We start from the raw sequence: 18,202 nt of genomic DNA, 5'->3' as shown, positions 1-18,202 counted from the left end.
GAGGGGGCCGGCTGCGGCGCGGGGGGACCCTCTCCCCTCCCCTCCCCTCCCCTCCCTCCCGCAGCCCCCGCGGGGGAGACGGGCGCCCGAAAGGCGAGGCACTCACCCCGCCTCGGCGGACGCGGCTGGGCCGGCTGGCTGTCGGTGCGGCGGGCGGGGGGCGAGCGAGCGGGGCGCTCCTGCTGGCGGCGGTGGCCGGTCGCTCTGGCGGAGCGTCGGGCGCGATCCCTCCCTCCCTCCCCCTCCCTCCCCCCCGCGCTCTTCCCCCTCCCGCTCACCTGTCCTCCTGGCCACGCCCCCCGCTCACCTGTCCGCCCCCTCCAGCTTGGCGACCGCGGCCGCAGGCGACCTCCGCCTTCTCGGGAAGCGGAGAAGCCCGGCCCCGGCCCCCGCCCTTGCCCCGGCTTCCCCTTCTCCCCTTCCCCCCCAACGCCGCCCCCAGCGCCGCCCCGCCCCGCCCCTACCTGCCCGCAAGCGCCGCCTCACCTGGCCGGGGTTTCTCCTCGCCATCGGTGCCTCGCGCGCCCGGGCGCCCTACTTTTCCAGGCGCCCGGGAGGTCCCCGCCTCCGTCGCGTCCTCATTGGGCAGAGGGGAGTCTCCCCGGCTTCCCATTGGCGCGCCCGGGCTGCTCTTCACCCCTCCTCAAAATCTGCCTGGCCCGGGGAGGGGGGGGAGCCGGTGTTCTTGCGGGCGGCGGCTCGGGGTCGCTCTGTGCGCGGGGCGCGCGGGCTCCCCGGCCGGCGGCCTTCCTCCGAGGCGCGGGCCGCGCACGGGTTCACAGGCCCTCGTTTGGAAAGGGGATTTTTTGGGGGGAGGGGAGGGTCCCTCGAAAGGGGGGAGGGGGAGAGCGGGGAAAGGAGGGGCTGAATCACAGGCGGCTGCGGAAGAGGATGTGCGAGTGGAAAAGATGACGGAATCGCCAGGCGGTGGGGCTGAGACGGGACTTCCCGGTGGGGGGGAGAAGGGGGGAGAAGGGGGCATCCCGCCCTCCCTCCCTCCCGCTCCCTCCCGCTCCCCCCGTCCTTAGCCCTCGGCTCGGTGCAGCCAGACACTCCTGCCCCCCAGCTTGGGGACCGGCCTCCCCGTCTCCAGCCGGACCTTTGGGTCCGGCTGGAAGAGGGGTGGGGGGCGCAATCTAGCGCTGCGGGGGCCCGAAAGCTTGGGGCGGCCCCTGAAAGCACCCCCTTGCTCGGGGGCGGCCCCTCCGGGCGCGTTCCCACGACCAGCCTCCACCCGGGTTCGGGAGACCCGGGGCGCTCCGCTCAACCCCGCGGATGAACCCCGCGTTGGGTGGAAAATGGGCCAGTTTGAACCCGGCTTTTGGAGCCACGGAAGCGGAGCTGACTTTTAGAGAGAGAGAGAGAGTGTGTGTGTGAGTGTGTGTGTGTGTGTATGTGAAGCAAGCCCAGCCGGGAGACGTTTCGACCAAATGCTATGTTACAAGACTTTGCACAGGTTTCCTTTCTAGAGGCTCTTGTTCCTGAATTTTGCTGGTGAAACAATTGAGTTTAATTCTCCAGTTAGAAAGGGAGGGTTAGGGACTGCCCCAGAGCAGAGAGGCCCATAATGCCACATCCTGGAGCCTGATCAGGCCCTAACCTCATTATTATTATTATTAATAATAACAATAATATTTATTTATCATATGTATATAGCCGCCCATCTCACAGAAGGTGACTCTGGGCAGCTACATATTGTTATTATTACTGTTTTTATTGTATTTTAATTGGTTTTTATTCTTACTTTGTTGTAAACCGCCCAGAGTCACTCGCCGAGCGAGACAGGCGGTGACTAAATTTGAAAGATAAATAAATGAAAAACTATTATGATTCCTGTTCAGGGCATTTTGGAAGAGAGGTGGCCAACCTGGCCTGCCTGAAAACTGCTCAGCCTTTCCCCATCTGCTCTTCTCGATCTGCTGGATGGGCAGCCCATCTCCCCCGGCGGGGATGATGGGAGCCAGAGTCCGGCCCAAGCAGAAGATAGCAGGTTGGGAAATGTCGTGTTAGGGATCAAACCTCAGGAAAAGTGCCAGTTCCAAGCCTGTTTCTTTCCCGCCATCCTGTTGAGGGGGCTTTGGGACATCCCCTTGGGGATGCTTCCCAAAATTTAAAAATAATTCAAGGAGGGCCGCTGGGATGTTGAGCGTACCCAAAAAAACAAACTCCGAACTGCACCGTAGGCCTTCCGTGCACCTAAAATAGGAACGTTTGCCAGGGCCTGCTTGCTTAAAAAGATATTCGTGCAAGCTTAGCTACAGAATCAAAGTTCAGGGCACCTCCCTCGCTCGCAGGATCCCAAATAGCCGAAGGGCAGAGCACTTTTCTGGGCACCTCTGGAAAGGGCGGGCGAGGCCGTGGAAGGAGAACGCAGGCCGGGAGGCAGCCCTGACTTGGGGGAATTGCGGGGCGCCAAAGAACCCGGAGTCCGGGATTCCCACGTGCCACGCGAGTTTGGGGAGGGAGTGCAGCCGCGGGCGAGGAGGCCGCGCGTGGGCCTGGTGGTGGAGCCCCATCAGCTTCTGGCCTCCGAGCGAAAACATCCTGAGGAAGCTGCGTTCCTTGCTTCCTTCCCTCCGTGCCCCCTTGCCCCACCCAGCGCCGAGAATCGGGCAGGTTGGCAGGACGCCTTTGGAAAAGGAGGCTGAATTCTTTTCCTCTTCGGGACACCTAATGCGATACGTCACCACTTGCCTCCTGCAGGAACGCGTCCGGAAGGAATTCATGGAAGCAGGGAACGGGGGTCTGCCCTTAGCTAAAATAAAGTTTCTCTCCAGCGGGGAGAGAATCTAGAAAAGGGTGGGGAACACGTTTTAAAGCCTGCTTCCCCCATCCTGGGTGTTCCTAGACCATAAGGAGACCCCAAAATTATTTCCAGGAGATCAAACCAGCAAAATTAACTCGGGTCGCCAATATTTTATTTAAGGCTCGGATGGCTGACGGAGGGGGATCAACAGTTTTCATCGGATCCTAATGGGGAATTGAGGGGAGGGGGCTGCTGGTTGTTCAGAGACCCATCTGTTTCCCACTCCATCCGTAAAATAAGTCCACCCTTTTCCCTGCCGGCGGTGCCTTAAAAAAAAAAAGCAGTTTATTTTTTAAAAGGAGGATTGAGGTTTTTAAATATTTATTTATTTATTTATCTGTCAGATTTGTCACTGCCCGTCTCGTTGAAAAGTGACCCCTTATCCTTGGCTTCCTCGCCAGCTGGCCAGAGTCTTCAGGGATAAAAATTCACATCAAATCATGCTCAGCCGCCAACGTTCAGATCACACCCTGTGTAAACTCAGATCCAGACAATCTAACGCAGTGTTTCTCAACCTTGGGAACCCTGGCTGGCTGGGGTATTCTGGGAGTTGAAGTCCATGTATGCTGGTTGGGGAATTCTGGGAGTTGAAGTCCACCCATCTTAAAGTTCCCAAGGTTGAGAAACACTGGGCTGACGTATTGTGCGGACCTGGTGTGTGTGAATCCTTGGGGTGTGAAAACGGGAACATGAGACCAATTTGCAGAAGGAAAACCCTTCCTTCCTTTCCTTCCTTCCTTCCTTCCTTCCTTCCTTCCTTCCTTCCTTCCTTCCTTCCTTCCTTCCTTCCTTCCTTCCTTCCTTCCTCTCCCCTGCCTTCCTGCCTCCTTCCTTCTCCCTCCCTCCCTCCCTCCCTCCCTCCCTTCCTTCCTTCCTTCCTTCCTTCCTTCCTCTCCCCTGCCTTCCTTCCTTCCTTCCTTCCTTCCTTCCTGCCTCCTTCCTTCCTTCCTTCCTTCCTTCCTTCCTTCCTTCCTTCCTTCCTTCCTTCCTTCCTTCCTTCCTTCCTTCCTTCCTTCCTTCCTTCCTCTCCCCTGCCTTCCTGCCTCCTTCCTTCCTTCCTTCCTTCCTGCCTCCTTCCTTCCTTCCTTCCTTCCTTCCTTCCTTCCTTCCTTCCTTCCTTCCTTCCTTCCTTCCTTCCTTCCTTCCTTCCTTCCTTCCTCTCTCCCCTGCCTTCCTGCCTCCTTCCTTCCTTCCTTCCTTCCTGCCTCCTTCCTTCCTTCCTTCCTTCCTTCCTTCCTTCCTTCCTTCCTTCCTTCCTTCCTTCCTTCCTTCCTATCTATTTACCTATTTACCTATTTACCTATCGTGTTGGGAACAGTCCCTAAGCAAAGGCAAGACAAGAATTTGCGGGAGGGAAACGGAGCATACGATTCCAGGCGCCTGGCATCCTGCCTTCGAGGTCTTCCATGTTGCAAGGAGAAGGAGTTCCCGATGCCAGCCAGGTGGCCTGGATTGCCTCGACGTGACGCCCGGGCAAGCTGACACCCTGTTTCCCTGCTCCCCCTCACACAGGTGCCTGGGTGGGGTCACTCAGGCACAACCTGTTCGGCTGCAATCAGGCAGGTGGGGAGAACAACACGGTGTTCTTCCCGGGCTTCGTACTCACCTGGTCTCACCTGGCCCCACCCGATGCACAACCGGTGGCCCAGGCCTTCCCGCACCCCACCCCGCCCGCCTGCCCGCCACCGTCCTGGTCGGGTTCCCGAATCACCTTCCTCTTTCCTACCACTCGTGGGGCGTGACTCATCCGTGGCCAGGCAAGTGAGCGTTGTCCAACCCCGTGGCCCACTTGCCAAGCAAAACAAGGCCCATTTGCCCAGGTGTTCGTGCGCAGTAAACCCACCGAGACAAATTTTGGGCAGGTTGGAAATTCAGGCACCCTTTTACTTTGATCGCTCTTGGACCGAAGCAGCTCCTTGTGCAAGGCACACACGATTTACACGGGTCCAGAAATGTAAATGCAGCCTCAAAAATATAAATATTCGACATTTCGGCGTAGGTTCTGGAAGAGGGGGGAGAGCAAAGTGCCAGGGGTTCCTGAGTAGGTGCAGAGTGGTTTTTTTTTTTTGCAAATGAGAGACCTTTCTGAGCAAGTACAGCTTTTGCTCCCCCCTTGATGAAAATGTATTCCTGAGCAAATGCAGATGGCGAAAGAGATCCAAATCTCGAGCAGCGTGATTTGAATCAAAAAGGACGCTGAGCGGATGGAGAATTCAGCGGGCACAAAATGGATTTTGATCAGCCCCATAAGGAAAGCGTTCCCTGAGTAGGTACAAAGTGCCTTTGGGCAGAATGCATTCAGTGGAATGTGGCTAGATTAATTTGTAGATTAAGAACTTCGTATTTTGATAAGAAGAAATGCATTTATACAAAGCAGTTGTAGAATGTATTTCACTGGCAGATTCTCTCCGTATCAGAAACTGGGGTGTCCGTATTTCTTGGCAAACGTGGATGTTGGCCTGTATTTTTCTAGAAATTCACCCTAGGACAAGGGTGCACCCTCCAGGTTAAACAGCCCTGCCTTAAATCCTTAAAAAAAAAGTTATTGGTAAGTCTAACAGCCGGAAGACATGATAAAATATAACCAAAAATATGGCAGCGCTGATAAAGTCAGAAAAAAAAAATCAAATAATGCATAAACGAGTGTCATTTATAGAAATACACCCCCACTTTTATACCCATAAAACGTTAACATAGAGCGACCTCAATCTTTTCATCGATACAACGAGATTTATAGAATATGCTTAGTTTTTTTAAATATTCGATTATCTCAGGGCCTTACAGTATTAACTGTAGTTAATTTGAGAGGTCAGACCAAAAACAAGTGGATATTCGATCAACGTTAATGACAGTTTTTTAAGGTTGATGCTGTTGTTGTTGAAGGATATTTTAATCCATGCATTCATATTTATTTATTTTAATGAATACATATTCTGCTTTTACTGTAAGCCGCCCAGAGTCGCTCTGTTAGTGAGACGGGTGGGGACAAATTTGAAATGTAAATAAATATAAATAAATAATGTTACAAGCATTATAATTATCTGACTGGAGACCTTTCACTACTTTTCCAACTTTTTGCTTGCTGCCGTGACCATTTCCCATATTAATTTCCCATATGTCTTTTCTAATTCCTTGTGCGTAAAACCCACTAAGAATAATTCTGGCTTCATCGCGATGTTAATCTGTAAGGTCTTTTGCATCGTTGTATGGATTTGTACCCCATTTTTTGGGGGGGGTGAGGGCTGATGGTTCTGCAAATATTCATGTCTAACCCTGGTCTGGTTCAGGAATACCTCCAGGATAATCACATTTAAATCTTGGGCTGGCCGGCTGCCAATTCATTGAGTCATTGATTTGCGTTCCCCACCATCAGAAGAAATTCTTCGAAGTTCCCAGGCGTTGATCAAAATCCAATAAAAAAGAGAAAATTTACAACAAACTATGTTAGCCGCTCCGCACGCTCCAGGACAGTTTTCTCAAACTTGGCCACTCGAAGGCATGTGGACTTCAACTCCCAGAATTCCCCAGCCAGCTGGGGAATTCTGGGAGTTGAAGTCCACATGCCTTCGAGTGGCCAAGTTTGAGAAACACTGCCTAGGGGGGAGAACAAAGCAGATTGGCAACCTTTAGAAGAGATGCAAATTGAAAAGTAAAAATTGAATTCCGTGCCCAACAGAAGCAGGATAAAGCACACGGATGACATTTTCAGGGCCAGCTTGATCTTATATTTGCTAAAAGGCTTTGCTCCAAATTCCCCACCTTGCAGAAAAAGGCACCTTGACAGCTGTAAAGAAGGTTTCCCAGGCGGATGTTGCACCCCGGGCATGTGGAAGTTAGAGCCCTAAAAAGTTCCTAAAATTAGAAACCCAGAGTTGCTGACACAGGGCAGATTTTCTTCTCCAGGTGCCCACGCCCGCCGGGTGCCGGCTTTCTTCTCCAGAGGAAATAAGATTCGAGTTCTCGTTCTGAATGATTCAAACCTAGCAGATTTTCGAACCTACGTGAACAAGGCGGGAGCTGGGGGGGAGAGGAAAAAATCCAGAATTACCGCGGCCTTGTGCTTGCATCACCCCAAACCAGCTGGCCCATAGGGTCACTGGGTGATCCAGCGTGTCGTTACAAGCCCGGGAAACCGGATCCGCTGAACGAACCCTGGTTTTGCTCCCACGTGGTGCCAACACAATCTCAGCCGAGGACCGAACGAGGTTGGGGCAGGGGAGGGGGGCACGGAGCGACTCTGCGGCCCAGGGGAGGCCCGCCGTCGGAAAGCCGACGGCTCGGTTTCAACACCTGGGGGGGGGACCTGGAGGCGGAGGGCGGTTTTCGCTGGCGTGTGGCATTCCCCTGCTGTGCCCCTCTTCCTTCCCCACGGCCTCTGAAGTGGTTGGCACGTAGGAACCCAGCCTCCCCGCTCAGCGGCTCGACCCCCAAGGTGAATTCTGCAGCGAACACGCCTGTGACGGCGTTGAGTTGGCACCCGCGGGAAGCCACAGACAGGAGGGGGGCGGGTCCTGAGCTGTCAATCACAGACCCCAGAGGAAAGCTTCGGATGGCTTCCCCCCCCAACCCCAAATACTCCAGGGTTTCGGCTAGCTGTATCTTCTTGCTTGAGGGGGTTCAACCTATGGGCCCAGCGGATTGTCCTCTCAGGCTGATCAAGGTTCTAGGGGATGGGAGACCACAAGGAAATCCAAAACGATGGCCGGTTGAGCAAACCCTCCAGGGGCAAACCATGACATTTACGTGCCTGTGAACGGTTGCCGCGTTGCAGAAACCCACGGTTTGTTTAACTGATTTCATAAGCCACTATCGGCCGGGCTTCGACACCATTGAGCCGTAAAAGGGGGTTATAATTTTACTGAGCGTAAAAGGGGTTTACAAGGGGCAGGGGGTGGGTCTGTGCGACATATTAAACCTGAAGCTAAGCACGCAGTGACCATTCACACAACGCATTCAGCTGGGTTTCCAAACAATCCCATCTTTGCACCCTAAAATATCCAGTTGGGTTGGGTTCACCCAAAGCTGAAAACCCCTGCCCCCCCCCAAAAAAACTAACCAGGATGAAAACTAATCAGGTTTTAGTGAACCCGGGCACTAAGTTGGTGAGTTAATTAAACGTGTTGGGGAAATTAAATTCCCACTCCAAGCTAAGCAACAGGCTGGCTGTTGCCGTCACTGCATCTCTGGCTTTCAAAAAAAAAAAAAAAAAAAGCAAAACCTGTTGGGTATCTGCCTGCCAAACACCCCCTTTTAAAAGCATAAAGGGATTGATTGACAGAAATCCAAGGGGGAATCCTTTAGCAGAACAATGCAGGAGCGCCCTCTGTTGGCAGGTCTGCAAACGTCAGACAAAAACTTGAAATTTATACATTTGCAAAAGGGAGGGGTGGCTTAGCTGACCTCCACCCCCCCATCCCCAATTTGGAATCGGAACACCATTTGCACCGTGGCGTCAGAGGAGAGGAGACTGCACTTTGCACATGCTCAGGGGTCTGCTTCTTAGAGCTCCCCACGCTTCTGCCCTTCCCGATGGTAAAGTTTCTCAACTTCCAAAGCAGGAGGCTGACTCAGCCAAACGAGCAAGCAGGAAACCCAGCACTCTGTGCATGTTCAAGGGCACTCTTTATTTGATTTGGGGAACCAGAATGTTAATCTTACACCCTGGATCATTGTAAAACAATGTAATAGATCCCCCAGCTTAAAACCTTTAACATTTATGTGCATAGCTGTGTGTATCCGTGCATTTGAAGTCAAGGTTTTGTCGACAGAAAACTTGGGTTTGCACTGATATTACTATTTTTTCTTTCAAAGTAACCACAAAACTTTTTTCTTTTTTTAAAGCAATTTAATCTCGAAGATCTGCCAGAGGAGGACTCCGTCCTGCCCATTCCTTTTAACCTACGTCGCATCGCTATCCAAGCTTCAATCCTTCTCAAATCTTTTCCCCCGCTGAGTTTTGGGGCAATTGAAGATCTTTTCCTACGACCACCCCGCGATGGACCGACTTCCTTCCGTTCCAGACCAGCTTTTTCTTCTCATTTTAAACACTTAAAACTCCAGAAGGAAAACGACGGGTGATTCTAAAGCTAGCTCGTTTGCTAGAACCATATTTTTCAGGAATGCTGGATGGGGGCCCCAGATGAAATGGATGGAAAAATCTGCACGGCGCTAAATAGAGGGATTCGGGCCCCGAGGACCCCCACTCTGTTCCTGGGTTACAATATTGCATTGCCTGAAATTCCTTCCCCCCAAAATAAAAACGGCCGGATCACCCTTGCATTGTATAGCCTACCTCTCTTTTCTTGTTTAACTCTGTGTCTCTGGTGCCTTTTTCATACATTCCTTCTTCCCTTGACTTTTTTCCTGCTCTTTTGGGCCTCAGCGTTTTTCTTCCGTTCGACGGCTCCACCAGCCTTTTCACCCCACTTGCCTTCTACTGAGAAAAAAAAACCCTTTATTTTTCTGCCTCTTTTCTGAGTCCTTCCTTGGATTAGAAGAAGATTATTCCAATTTTTTCCCCCAGTCACCGTTACGCTGAAGGCACTTTGAGTAAAAATTTAACTACTAAGGAGAAAAGAGGAAAAACTAGGGGGGAACTGGGCCTGGAGATACAGATCGAGTGATTCACAAACCCAAACCACTTTTCTGGAGCTGCTGTTTCATTTTTGAGCGTTTTCCTTCTTTTATCCTAAATTGGGGCAAGCAGGAAGACGACTCAGTGCTAGATTTCTCAAGGGCGGGCAGAAGATGTTGATGCTATGTTAAAAATGGATCTCCTCAGCAGCGATTCGGAGAATGGGGTTTCCTCTTTCAGCCTCAGTAGTGCTTGTTTGTAAAATGGGCACCTTGGTTGAACGCTTTGGACTGGCCTGTTCTTGGGCGAGTTGCCCTCCTTTCCTGCTCAAAGGGAACTTGGATGTAATAAGATGAAACGGGGCTGTTTCTGGCTGGCCGACCCCAGAATTGGAACAAATCTAAGTTTTCCTCTGATGCTCTTTTTCACACTGAATCACTAGTTGTTAGTCACTGTTGTCAGCTAACCTGCAACGTGTGGTGTGCGCAACCATTTTCACTTGCCTCTCTACCCTCTGCGAATCTCTCACTTTGAGCAGATCCTCCAAGTCCTATGCCTTTCCGAATGCTGTAAATGTCTAATAGGTTGTCTCTGCGTCTTTCCCAAAAAATAAAATACGAGGGGGAAAAACATCCTGTTCCTTTCTCCTCCCCACTTCCAAATCCTCAGCTCCAGAAGCCTGCTGGCTTTCAAACGTCCCCGGGTGCCAGAGCGTTGAAGCCCAGTGTTGTCCATCTGAAATCGGAAGAATTGGGCAGGACCGTTTCTGGATATGGGGAGCTGAGGCCGGTGAGAGATCAACCAATTGGGGGAAGTGGATTTTGGAGATGTGATCTAGTGCTAAGCAGGATCTCCTGCTTTGTAAGGGCCTCTGTTTTGCCTGCTACTTTCCTTGAGTGTTTATATTCCTAAAGCAAGAGGGAATTCAGAAGAAGAAGAAGAAGAAGGAAAAGCCACTGAAAACTTCAAGAGATCTCCAGCAAAGGAAGCTAGATTCTTCCCTCTCTGAATTATCTACGTTTGGGAGCAGGGCTATGACACAACCCCCTTTTTTGTTCCTTTCCCCCCCCCATCTGCTTCATCTTGGGGCATTCAGCAGCACTTCCAGCCAACATGGACAAGAGGTAATGAACCTGCGGGTGTAAGAGGGCCCCCAACCTTTAGCGAAGCTGATCCGGACGGTGTGCCCGTCGTGGGGACCGTCGCTGGTGCCCTGACGTCTGGCCGCCAGGTTGGTGGCACGCTCGTAATCAAACACTTTGATGCAGTAACCCGGAAGGATTTTGTGGACCGGAGGGGAGAAGCTGCCCACCGGCCCTAGAGTGGGGGAACAGACAAAGAGGGGGTGTTCGCTGCGGTTGTAAGCCCAGACGCCACTCGCTTCTTGGCAAAGCAACAGCCCCCGGCCGATCTTAGCCTGGGTCCTCCGGACAGCTTGGCTGTGACTTCGGGATGCAAGCTGGCCCAGGCAGAACCCGCTGCCGTTGGGGAGGTTGGAGAAGATGCAGACGTACTCTTCATGGACGGGGTAGAGCCTTCCCACCCGTAGGCGATATTCCCAATACGCCAGTTTGCACCAGTAGCCATCTTTCAGAGAACAGCGGGAGAGGGTCGTGTCTGCAGAAAAGAAAAAGCCAACCGTGAAAGGATTGGAGATAAGCACCTCCGAGGGAAAGATGTGGGAAAGGCCTTGGGAGACGGGGCCAAGAAACATTGCCTGGGGAACGGTCAGATAAGAGATGGCTTAGCCCTCAGCTGCATAATGGGCAGAGAAAGAGGCTCAGAAGGGACCCTCCCTAGTTTCTCGGGCTGTAAAGGAGACGGAGGGAGAACTGTACTTTCAGACCTGCAAGATTCTGTCAATGTAGCTTTACCATAAAGTAGAATTCGCTCATCTTGTGGTTTCCTGTCTGATCTACATGGTAAGGCTGACATCAATCTTGCAATATGGGGGACCTTGGGAGATGGGAAGGAGAGCCACAGGCTGGACAGCATGTAAAAGGTATCTCAGCCCACAGAAGGAAAAGGGGCGTGGGAGACGTTTCAGAAGGGGCCCTCCCTAGAAAAGAGGAGAGAAATACTTCCGGTCTTGCAAGAGTCTCTTAATGGAACCTGATAATGAAGACAGAGACAGTGCTCCTGATTATACTTCTTATCTGGACTACCTTGCAGGGCTATCAGTTAAATCAGGGTTGGGCACTGGCTGGCTGGCTTGTTCTGAGACCTCAAATCCTCTTGCTGCACGCACACGAACCGAGCAATGCTCAGGAGCCATTTTCAATGCCTGCCCCTGGCTGGAACTCCAGCCATGACATTATCCTTGCCCATCTTTGGCACTGTGTCTGAATGCAATGGTTCTGCCCCACTCACCCAACCCAGCCAGGGGGGAGTGCGGACCCTGAAAGCTGCTGGGGCCATCGATGTGGGCGTCTCTGGGGAGAGGCAAGCTTGAGCCGTGTGGCGGAGCTTCGGGGTAGCACGTAGGCGTGGGATTTTCTTGGGGGACCCTGCCTTCAGCTGGGAAGAGGAAAACAGACCAGGCGCCGAGGCTGCTTGGATGTGGCTGGGTGGCCCGGTGCCAACATTCAACCCTGCTTTGTACGTCAAGAGATTGTTAGCGTCTCTCTGGACCGCACTTCCTCTAGCCTGGCGGGGACCAGAAATAAACAAGTGAGCCGTCTGTCTGTGTTAAGGAATGAGGAACGCCCCCATCGTGGGGTTCCCTGTTCTTTTCCATCTCCTGGGCCATCCACAAATGTGTCACACCCAGACAAACAAACCTTTCCTCTATTTTTCTCTCCCCACGCACTGCATCTTTGGAAGACGCATTTTTCCTTGGTGGGGGTGTCCCTTTGGAAGAACTTAAATAAAATGCAGCAAAGCTTTTTGACCCCGCCGAACAGTCTGTGCATTGCCCACTTAGCAAGGGTGAGAAACCAAAGGCCATCGCACTGTCCGCATTTGGCAGGGGGAATGGAAAGGATGGGGGGGGGTGTAAAAAAGAGGATCAGGAATCTCAAATTGACCTGGACTACAGGTTGCCCAATCTCGCTTTGACTTTTCTCAAGCAGCGAGCATTTTGGGAAAGGTAGTTGTCTTGACTGTGTGGCGATCCAGCAATGGAAATGGGGCCGTTGTTCAAAGCAAGGAAGCGCAAAGCAATGTTTGAGAGCAGTTTTCTGCCAAGCAGGTGCCTTCCTCACGCACCTTACAAAGGAAGTTGGAAAGGAAGGAAGCGCTTGCCGAAAAAATTACATCGTCTTGAGAAAAGCAGACAGTGTCCGGCAGAAGGTCAGCATAACCCTGCCTTGATTTTGTTGGGTATAAGACGGAGTAGAGAGAAACTTGGGCAAACTTCCAAGAATCTGTGATTCTCCCTTACTACAATCAACAGCGTTCCTGGAATCGCTGCTAGGCCTGTTTCATCCACCCCATGTCCTCGGTGCTCACCCAAGCTGGCTTCCCATTATGAGGGACCCCAGCAAGTGGAAAGAGTCTGCATTGATTGCATCCACTCTCCTGTGCAAGAGCTTGGGGCCCTCACATCAGCATCTTTACTCTGGGTGTTAGCTGTGTCTTAAACAATGCCCCCCCCCCAACAAAAACACAGCACAAAACCTTCCTTCTCACCTTGCCATCCTTTGCGGTTGTTTTCCAAAAGACTGGTGCACTTCAGTGGTACAGCAAAAGGGGAGATCTTGCAATAGGGGGGTGGTGGGGTGTCTGCAAAAATTCCAAGCAAAGATCCGTGAGCAGTTTTGAAATCAGCCCCTTTACAAGAGGCACGGTACCCCAGTCAAGATTGCAACCTATGTGTTTGCTGTTGCCCTGCCCTGCTTCACATAACCCATGAACTCCTCAACCCGGGTTAACAAAAGTGTCCTTTGGTTTATGGGTTATGGTTTTGTTTTTGATCATTTGCTATCGCTCTTTTATAAATTGCAGGTCCTGCGTCACACCATGGGCTAAGCCATATTTTTGCAAATTTGGCCACAGAACTGTCCAATTAGGCAACCCCTTGCTGGTCTTCAGGACTGTGGGATTGAAGAATAAACTACGATTTAGCCAATCCTGGAAAACCAGTTGTGTGAATACAACCACGGTTTTGGACCTGGGAAGTGCTAAATCCCCCCCCCCTTTTTTTCCCAGGCTACTTTACCCATTTGGACAACTGAAGACCAACATTCGAGCAGCTTTGGACTGAAAGCCACGGTGACCTGAACAGAAATGGGCATTTTTGTTTTTTCCTCATAAACTGTTGCGTTCCAAGCATGAATCAGGGCGCACGGAGATGTTATTTTAATCTGGAGCCGCAGTGACTAACAGGTAGGGAGGAATCGATTTCAAAACGAGAGGAATCTGGAGGCGGTGACTGCAAAGTCCAGAAAGATCAGCGCCTGTTCTGACACTCGGAGTGAAATTAGAAAATTCAGGCTTCGGAGCCTGGAGGTAGAATGAAAGAGGGGGAGATTCTCCGCTGAACTTCATTCTAGAGACGGATTCACTCTGGGGGTTCATCTGCCTCTTCTCTCTGCATCAGCACCGCCATCCACTACTAAGAGATTATCGGTCTACCTTACAGGGAGGAGGTAAGGATGATTGGGTCAATGGTGGCAGAGCGATACTGCCCCAATGGGCACAAATCTTGCCCATCCAGCCTTGGGTCCCCACGTAGCTCAACGCAAAAGGTATATGTGAGGGGACACCCTCTGAAGTTCTCAAACCCTCATTGGTTTCCACACCAAACTAAGCTGGACTGTTGGTGGCGTGCCCCTCCAGCTGCTGTGGACGGCTCACAGCAATGTGAAAAAAACACTCTTGCTATAGGTTGGCCTGGATTTTCTCCCTCCCCAAAGCTAAACGGGAGATAAACTGATCTTTGGATGAACCCAGACCAACAGAGGTAAGGAAAGGGTGACTTTGTTTACCCTATTTGCACCCTGAGCCAGTCCTGAATGGCTCTGTTTATAGGCAGTCCTTGTTTAGCGACTGCCCCGTTTCGCTACCATGGTGATGAAAAGGCAACTTTGCCACCAAGCCTTGCATTGATGGCCTCTGCAGGTCTGTAAAACGAAGGAAAGGTCGTAAAATGGTGATGTTTCACTTAGCGACCGCTTCAAGTGGCCGTCCGCTAAATGAGGACACCTGGACTGAATTCACACGTCTTGCCAACCTGGGCTTGGCAAGCGGAGCTCTGCACACTTTGGGGTAATGCCTGCTCCACTTGGTGTATCGCTGTAATGGGCATGTGGGAAAGACCTTGGGAGACAGGATGAAGAGACGCTGTGGAGGGAAAGGTCGGATAAGAGACGGCTTAGCCCGCAGCTGCATAACGGACAGAGAATAAGGCTCAGAAGGGACCCCATACCCACCGGGGAGAGTGAGCCGACTAAGGTGGTGCGGGTTGCAACAGTGGATGGTGCCCTCGCCCCCAGCGCTCTTGCAGAAACACAGTCGCTTCAGCTCATGCGGTTGCTGCAGGTCCGGCCAACGATAGAGGCGGCAGAGGAGCAGCGAAGCCGAGAGGCTTGGCTTGGCGCCGCGGGGCTCGACCCAGACGCAGCCCGACTCCCCGGCCCCCTGGCTCTCGACCGCCTGCAGCAGTTGCTCCAGCTCCTTGTCCTTCAGCTTCTTGAAGAGCGCGTGGGCCACCGGCTTCAGGGCCCCGTGGTTGTCATCCAGGCCGGGCGTTGCGCAGCGTAGTCTCCAGAGCCGTTGCACCAAACTGGCTCGCCGAGACCGGAACATGAGGCTTGGGGAAGAACAGGAGTGGCAGGGCTTTGTTATGAAGTTGGTATGCTGAGCAACAACAGCCTTGCAAGGTAGACCAGTACGATTACAACCTCGGTTGGGGGAGCGAGGAGCAAAATAAGTTTATACTGGATTTGGATCCTTCTTGTTTCCTAAGGTTTCCTGATGGATCGCCACCTTTCCTTCCCCTTCTCTGTTAAATACCTGCATTGGAGGTATTTACACTGAGTTGGGGGGGGCTGTTGCGAATTGCAAGTTCTGAATCCAGCAAGCGGGGTGGTCTAGATGTCCTCCACGTTCCCTCCCTTCTTGGCCCAGTCTACCTCCCAGGGTTGTTGTTACGGGTAGGGGAAAAGTGGAGGAGGAAATGCTAAGCACAGTGCCTTTTGTTCCTGGAGGAAACGCAAATTACAAATGAAGCCAAAATTAAAGGCAACTGTAGGGTTTCTGAATGAGAAACACTACAAGTTAATTCTGAAATCCCAGGATGAGATTCTGTTCATTTCTGCATAAATCGGTGCAAAAAAAGGGGGGGGGAGCCGTCACCCCCTCCCCAAGGAGAGACCACGCTTGCCGAAATGGGCACACACAAATTCAGGCGCTGACCCCACCGATGCAACGGCATCTCCCTGAAAGGCGTGCAGGGCACGACATGGGTGCAACACCATGAGTTGTGTGAACGCAGGAACACCCAGGTCCAAGAGTTTTAGATTACAGGCTGGCATGTTGCCCAGCCAAACCCCATCTCTGGAATTGATGCCCAGGTTCACCCCTCCCAGCCCTCCCGTACGCCCCCCTCCAAATATTAAGACCCCCATTTCCAAAGTGAAGAGCTGCGGAATGAGGAATGAATGGGCTGCCGAGGCACCCAAGGAATTACTCACCGCGCAAGGGGGGAGGGCGGACGACTCCACGGGGTGCTGCCCGTCGGCTGGAGAACAGCCGGCTCGACCCACAGATTTCCTGCCCCGATCTTTTATCCGCTGGGAGTTCCCTCCCCATCCTTCCCTAGCCCAGCCTTTCTGTGTGGGAGTCAGTGGCTGGGGGAGGAAATGGGGAGGGGGCTGGGATACCCTCAGCCTGCCTGGGAAGGCCTTGGCGGGTACTGGGGGGGGAGTTATGGCCGAAAGCGAAATCTCGGGCTGATTCAGGGGTTGGCACCCCCAGAGATAGAAGGGAAAAAAGAGAACTTCTCCCCACTTGGACACGCTGGACGCCCAATTCTGTTTGATGAAAGGAGTGGGGGACCCACAAACAGGCAGGGCTGGGGTCTCTCCCCCTTTGCGCCCAGCCTTTTGATTGCCGTCCCCTTGTTCTGGGTTCAAAACTCCAGCCTCGCATCGGTTTGCCAGGCTGGGCTGAGTTCAGCCGTTGGTTCAGTCGCGAACCAACCCTGTTCTGGCTTTGCACCCGCAAGCAAGCTGGGTTGGGTCCCCCTAGCCTCCCCCCCATCCCTTAATTCTGGGGAACACAAATGAAGTTAGCAGAGGGCAAGCGGCGACATGCCCTGCCGTGCGGCACTACGGGCAGCCGTATGAGTGTAATTGCACGGACTTTCTGGACGTCAAGCCCTTGGGGCAAATCGAAGGGAAGGGACGGGGGTTTTGGACTCCAGTTTAGGCTGACCGCTGTGGGAAATGTGCCCCCTCCTCAAACAACAGACCCAGTAGGCATGTTTGTTTCTGGGTTGGTAGCAAGCCCACTTTGATTTTTTCCCCTTGTTGCCATTATCTTGCCCCTCTGCCCCCCAGGAACGTGGAGACTCGACACCGGCACCCCATGATGCAGCCATTATGTCTCCCCTTATTCCAGAAATGGATAATGGGAGGGGGGACACCAGCCCCCCTTTCCACACCTTTCCATCAACGCAGGGTCTTTCCTAGCGCCCTTTGGACGACCGACCCTTCCAGACGGCTCCCTCCGAGCGAAGCCAAGCTTCTAGTCCTCACGGTCCCCTGAACGCGCTGGATTACCTTCGGGGAAGAGCCAAAGAGAGTTAGAAGCCGGGGCAGCCCCTGCCAGGGTCCACCTGGTGGGGCTTTTCTCTCCTCGGTCTGGGGAGGCGGGCAGCCAACCCGAGCGAACCCTTTGCGGAGTTTCCCGTGGTTTTTTTTTTACTCCGACGGTCTCGCCTTCGAGATCGATGGGAGCGCCGTCTATGGGGCCGGTCCTGCGAAAGGGAGGGGGGGGCTTGCAAAAGATCAGGAGGGCTGTCCCTTTAAGAAGCCAGGGCGTTCGCTGGACGGCTGGGGCCCGCGCTATCTTCCCCCGCTTCCTCTTCCAACTTCCCCTGGAGATACGAGAGATTGCGCTGGCGCCGCGCGGCTCTTGCTCCCAGGAGCAAGCCAGCGGCGCTTGGCGCCAGCGAGGCAAGCCTGGGACGAGGAGGTCGCCCCCGCCCCCGCTAGCGAAATCAGAGCCCCCCCGCCCCTGCCCCCGCCGCCAAAGCCAGCGTCTAAACCGGGCTCGCGCGTCCGTGCGCTCTGCGCCCCATCTCTCCAAGACGCGCCGCGCGCCCTTGGGGACCTGGCCGGGCGCTTCAGCCGAGCGGCCCCCTCCGGGTCTGATGGGCGCCCGCCGCAGAAAGCCAGCGCTCGAGGTCGGGCGGGGAGGGAGTCCCCAGCCTGGCTCCATCCTTAGCAGACCGGAGAATGTTGGCCACGCGGTGACCCCTGGCGCCAGCCCCAGCCGGGCCGCGTTTTGTGTGACGGGGGGAGAGGATCTTATCACGAGAAGCAGGAAACGGCTTGGAGAAAAAACGGAGACGGAGAAGCTCGGCCGGAGTCAGGAATGGGGAAGTGGCTGTCGCAATGGGGCCGGGAGGGGGAGCGGGAGGGGGGCGTTCACATTAGCCGCGGAGAAGCCCAAAGGACACGCACCCCCTGCCCCCCGCAGCCCCAGCATCCTGTTTCCAACAGCGGCTAAGTTAGGAACCTCGACCCGGGGGGCCTTCAGGTCACGTCCCCACCAAGGTAGACTGCTCTTGGACATGGAGGCTCCGCTCCAATTCCCCCCGGGGATAGCCCGGTGGGAAGGGAGGACAAAGTAGTGGGAATCAGGTGCAACTTCAG

General features: G+C 53.4%; 2 protein-coding genes across 5 annotated transcripts in view; both read right to left on the bottom strand.

The window, feature by feature from the left end:
- Positions 1-732, bottom strand: part of ZBTB7B (zinc finger and BTB domain containing 7B) — a 28,022-nt gene extending 27,290 nt beyond the window's left edge. Inside the window, exon 1 of one of the 3 annotated variants that reach the window (XM_088137256.1) lies at positions 487-732. In XM_088137256.1, the coding sequence (XP_087993382.1) occupies positions 487-613 (127 nt within the window). In that variant the 5' untranslated portion in view covers positions 614-732. Of the gene's footprint in view, positions 1-106; positions 232-307; positions 369-486 lie in introns of those variants that run through there. The other 2 variants (XM_088137259.1, XM_088137257.1) reach the window with 2 other exon arrangements.
- An 8,309-nt stretch (positions 733-9,041) lies between these two features.
- On the bottom strand, positions 9,042-17,263 carry LOC103059592 (SMAD family member 6-like). Of its 2 annotated transcripts, none has more exons than XM_088137246.1 (4): positions 17,105-17,263; positions 14,753-15,132; positions 13,011-13,103; positions 9,042-10,997 (listed from the first exon to the last, which is right to left on the bottom strand). In XM_088137246.1, the coding sequence occupies exons 2-4, from the start codon at positions 15,126-15,128 to the stop codon at positions 10,459-10,461; spliced, it is 1,008 nt and encodes a 335-aa protein (XP_087993372.1). In that variant the 5' UTR covers positions 15,129-15,132; positions 17,105-17,263; the 3' UTR covers positions 9,042-10,458. The 2 variants fall into 2 exon arrangements, with proteins under 2 accessions (XP_087993372.1, XP_087993371.1); XM_088137245.1 differs by lacking the exon at positions 17,105-17,263 and adding an exon at positions 16,016-16,173.
- Between the last annotated feature and the right edge of the window lie 939 nt (positions 17,264-18,202).

This window comes from Python bivittatus, unplaced genomic scaffold, assembly GCF_059951505.1.
Source record: "Python bivittatus isolate LINGU-HERP-01145 unplaced genomic scaffold, Pbiv_v1 ctg000180_np1212, whole genome shotgun sequence".
In the NCBI taxonomy this organism is placed as follows: domain Eukaryota; kingdom Metazoa; phylum Chordata; class Lepidosauria; order Squamata; family Pythonidae; genus Python; species Python bivittatus.
Note: the sequence above shows the minus strand (reverse complement) of the source record. Positions and strands in the feature narration are given on the sequence as shown.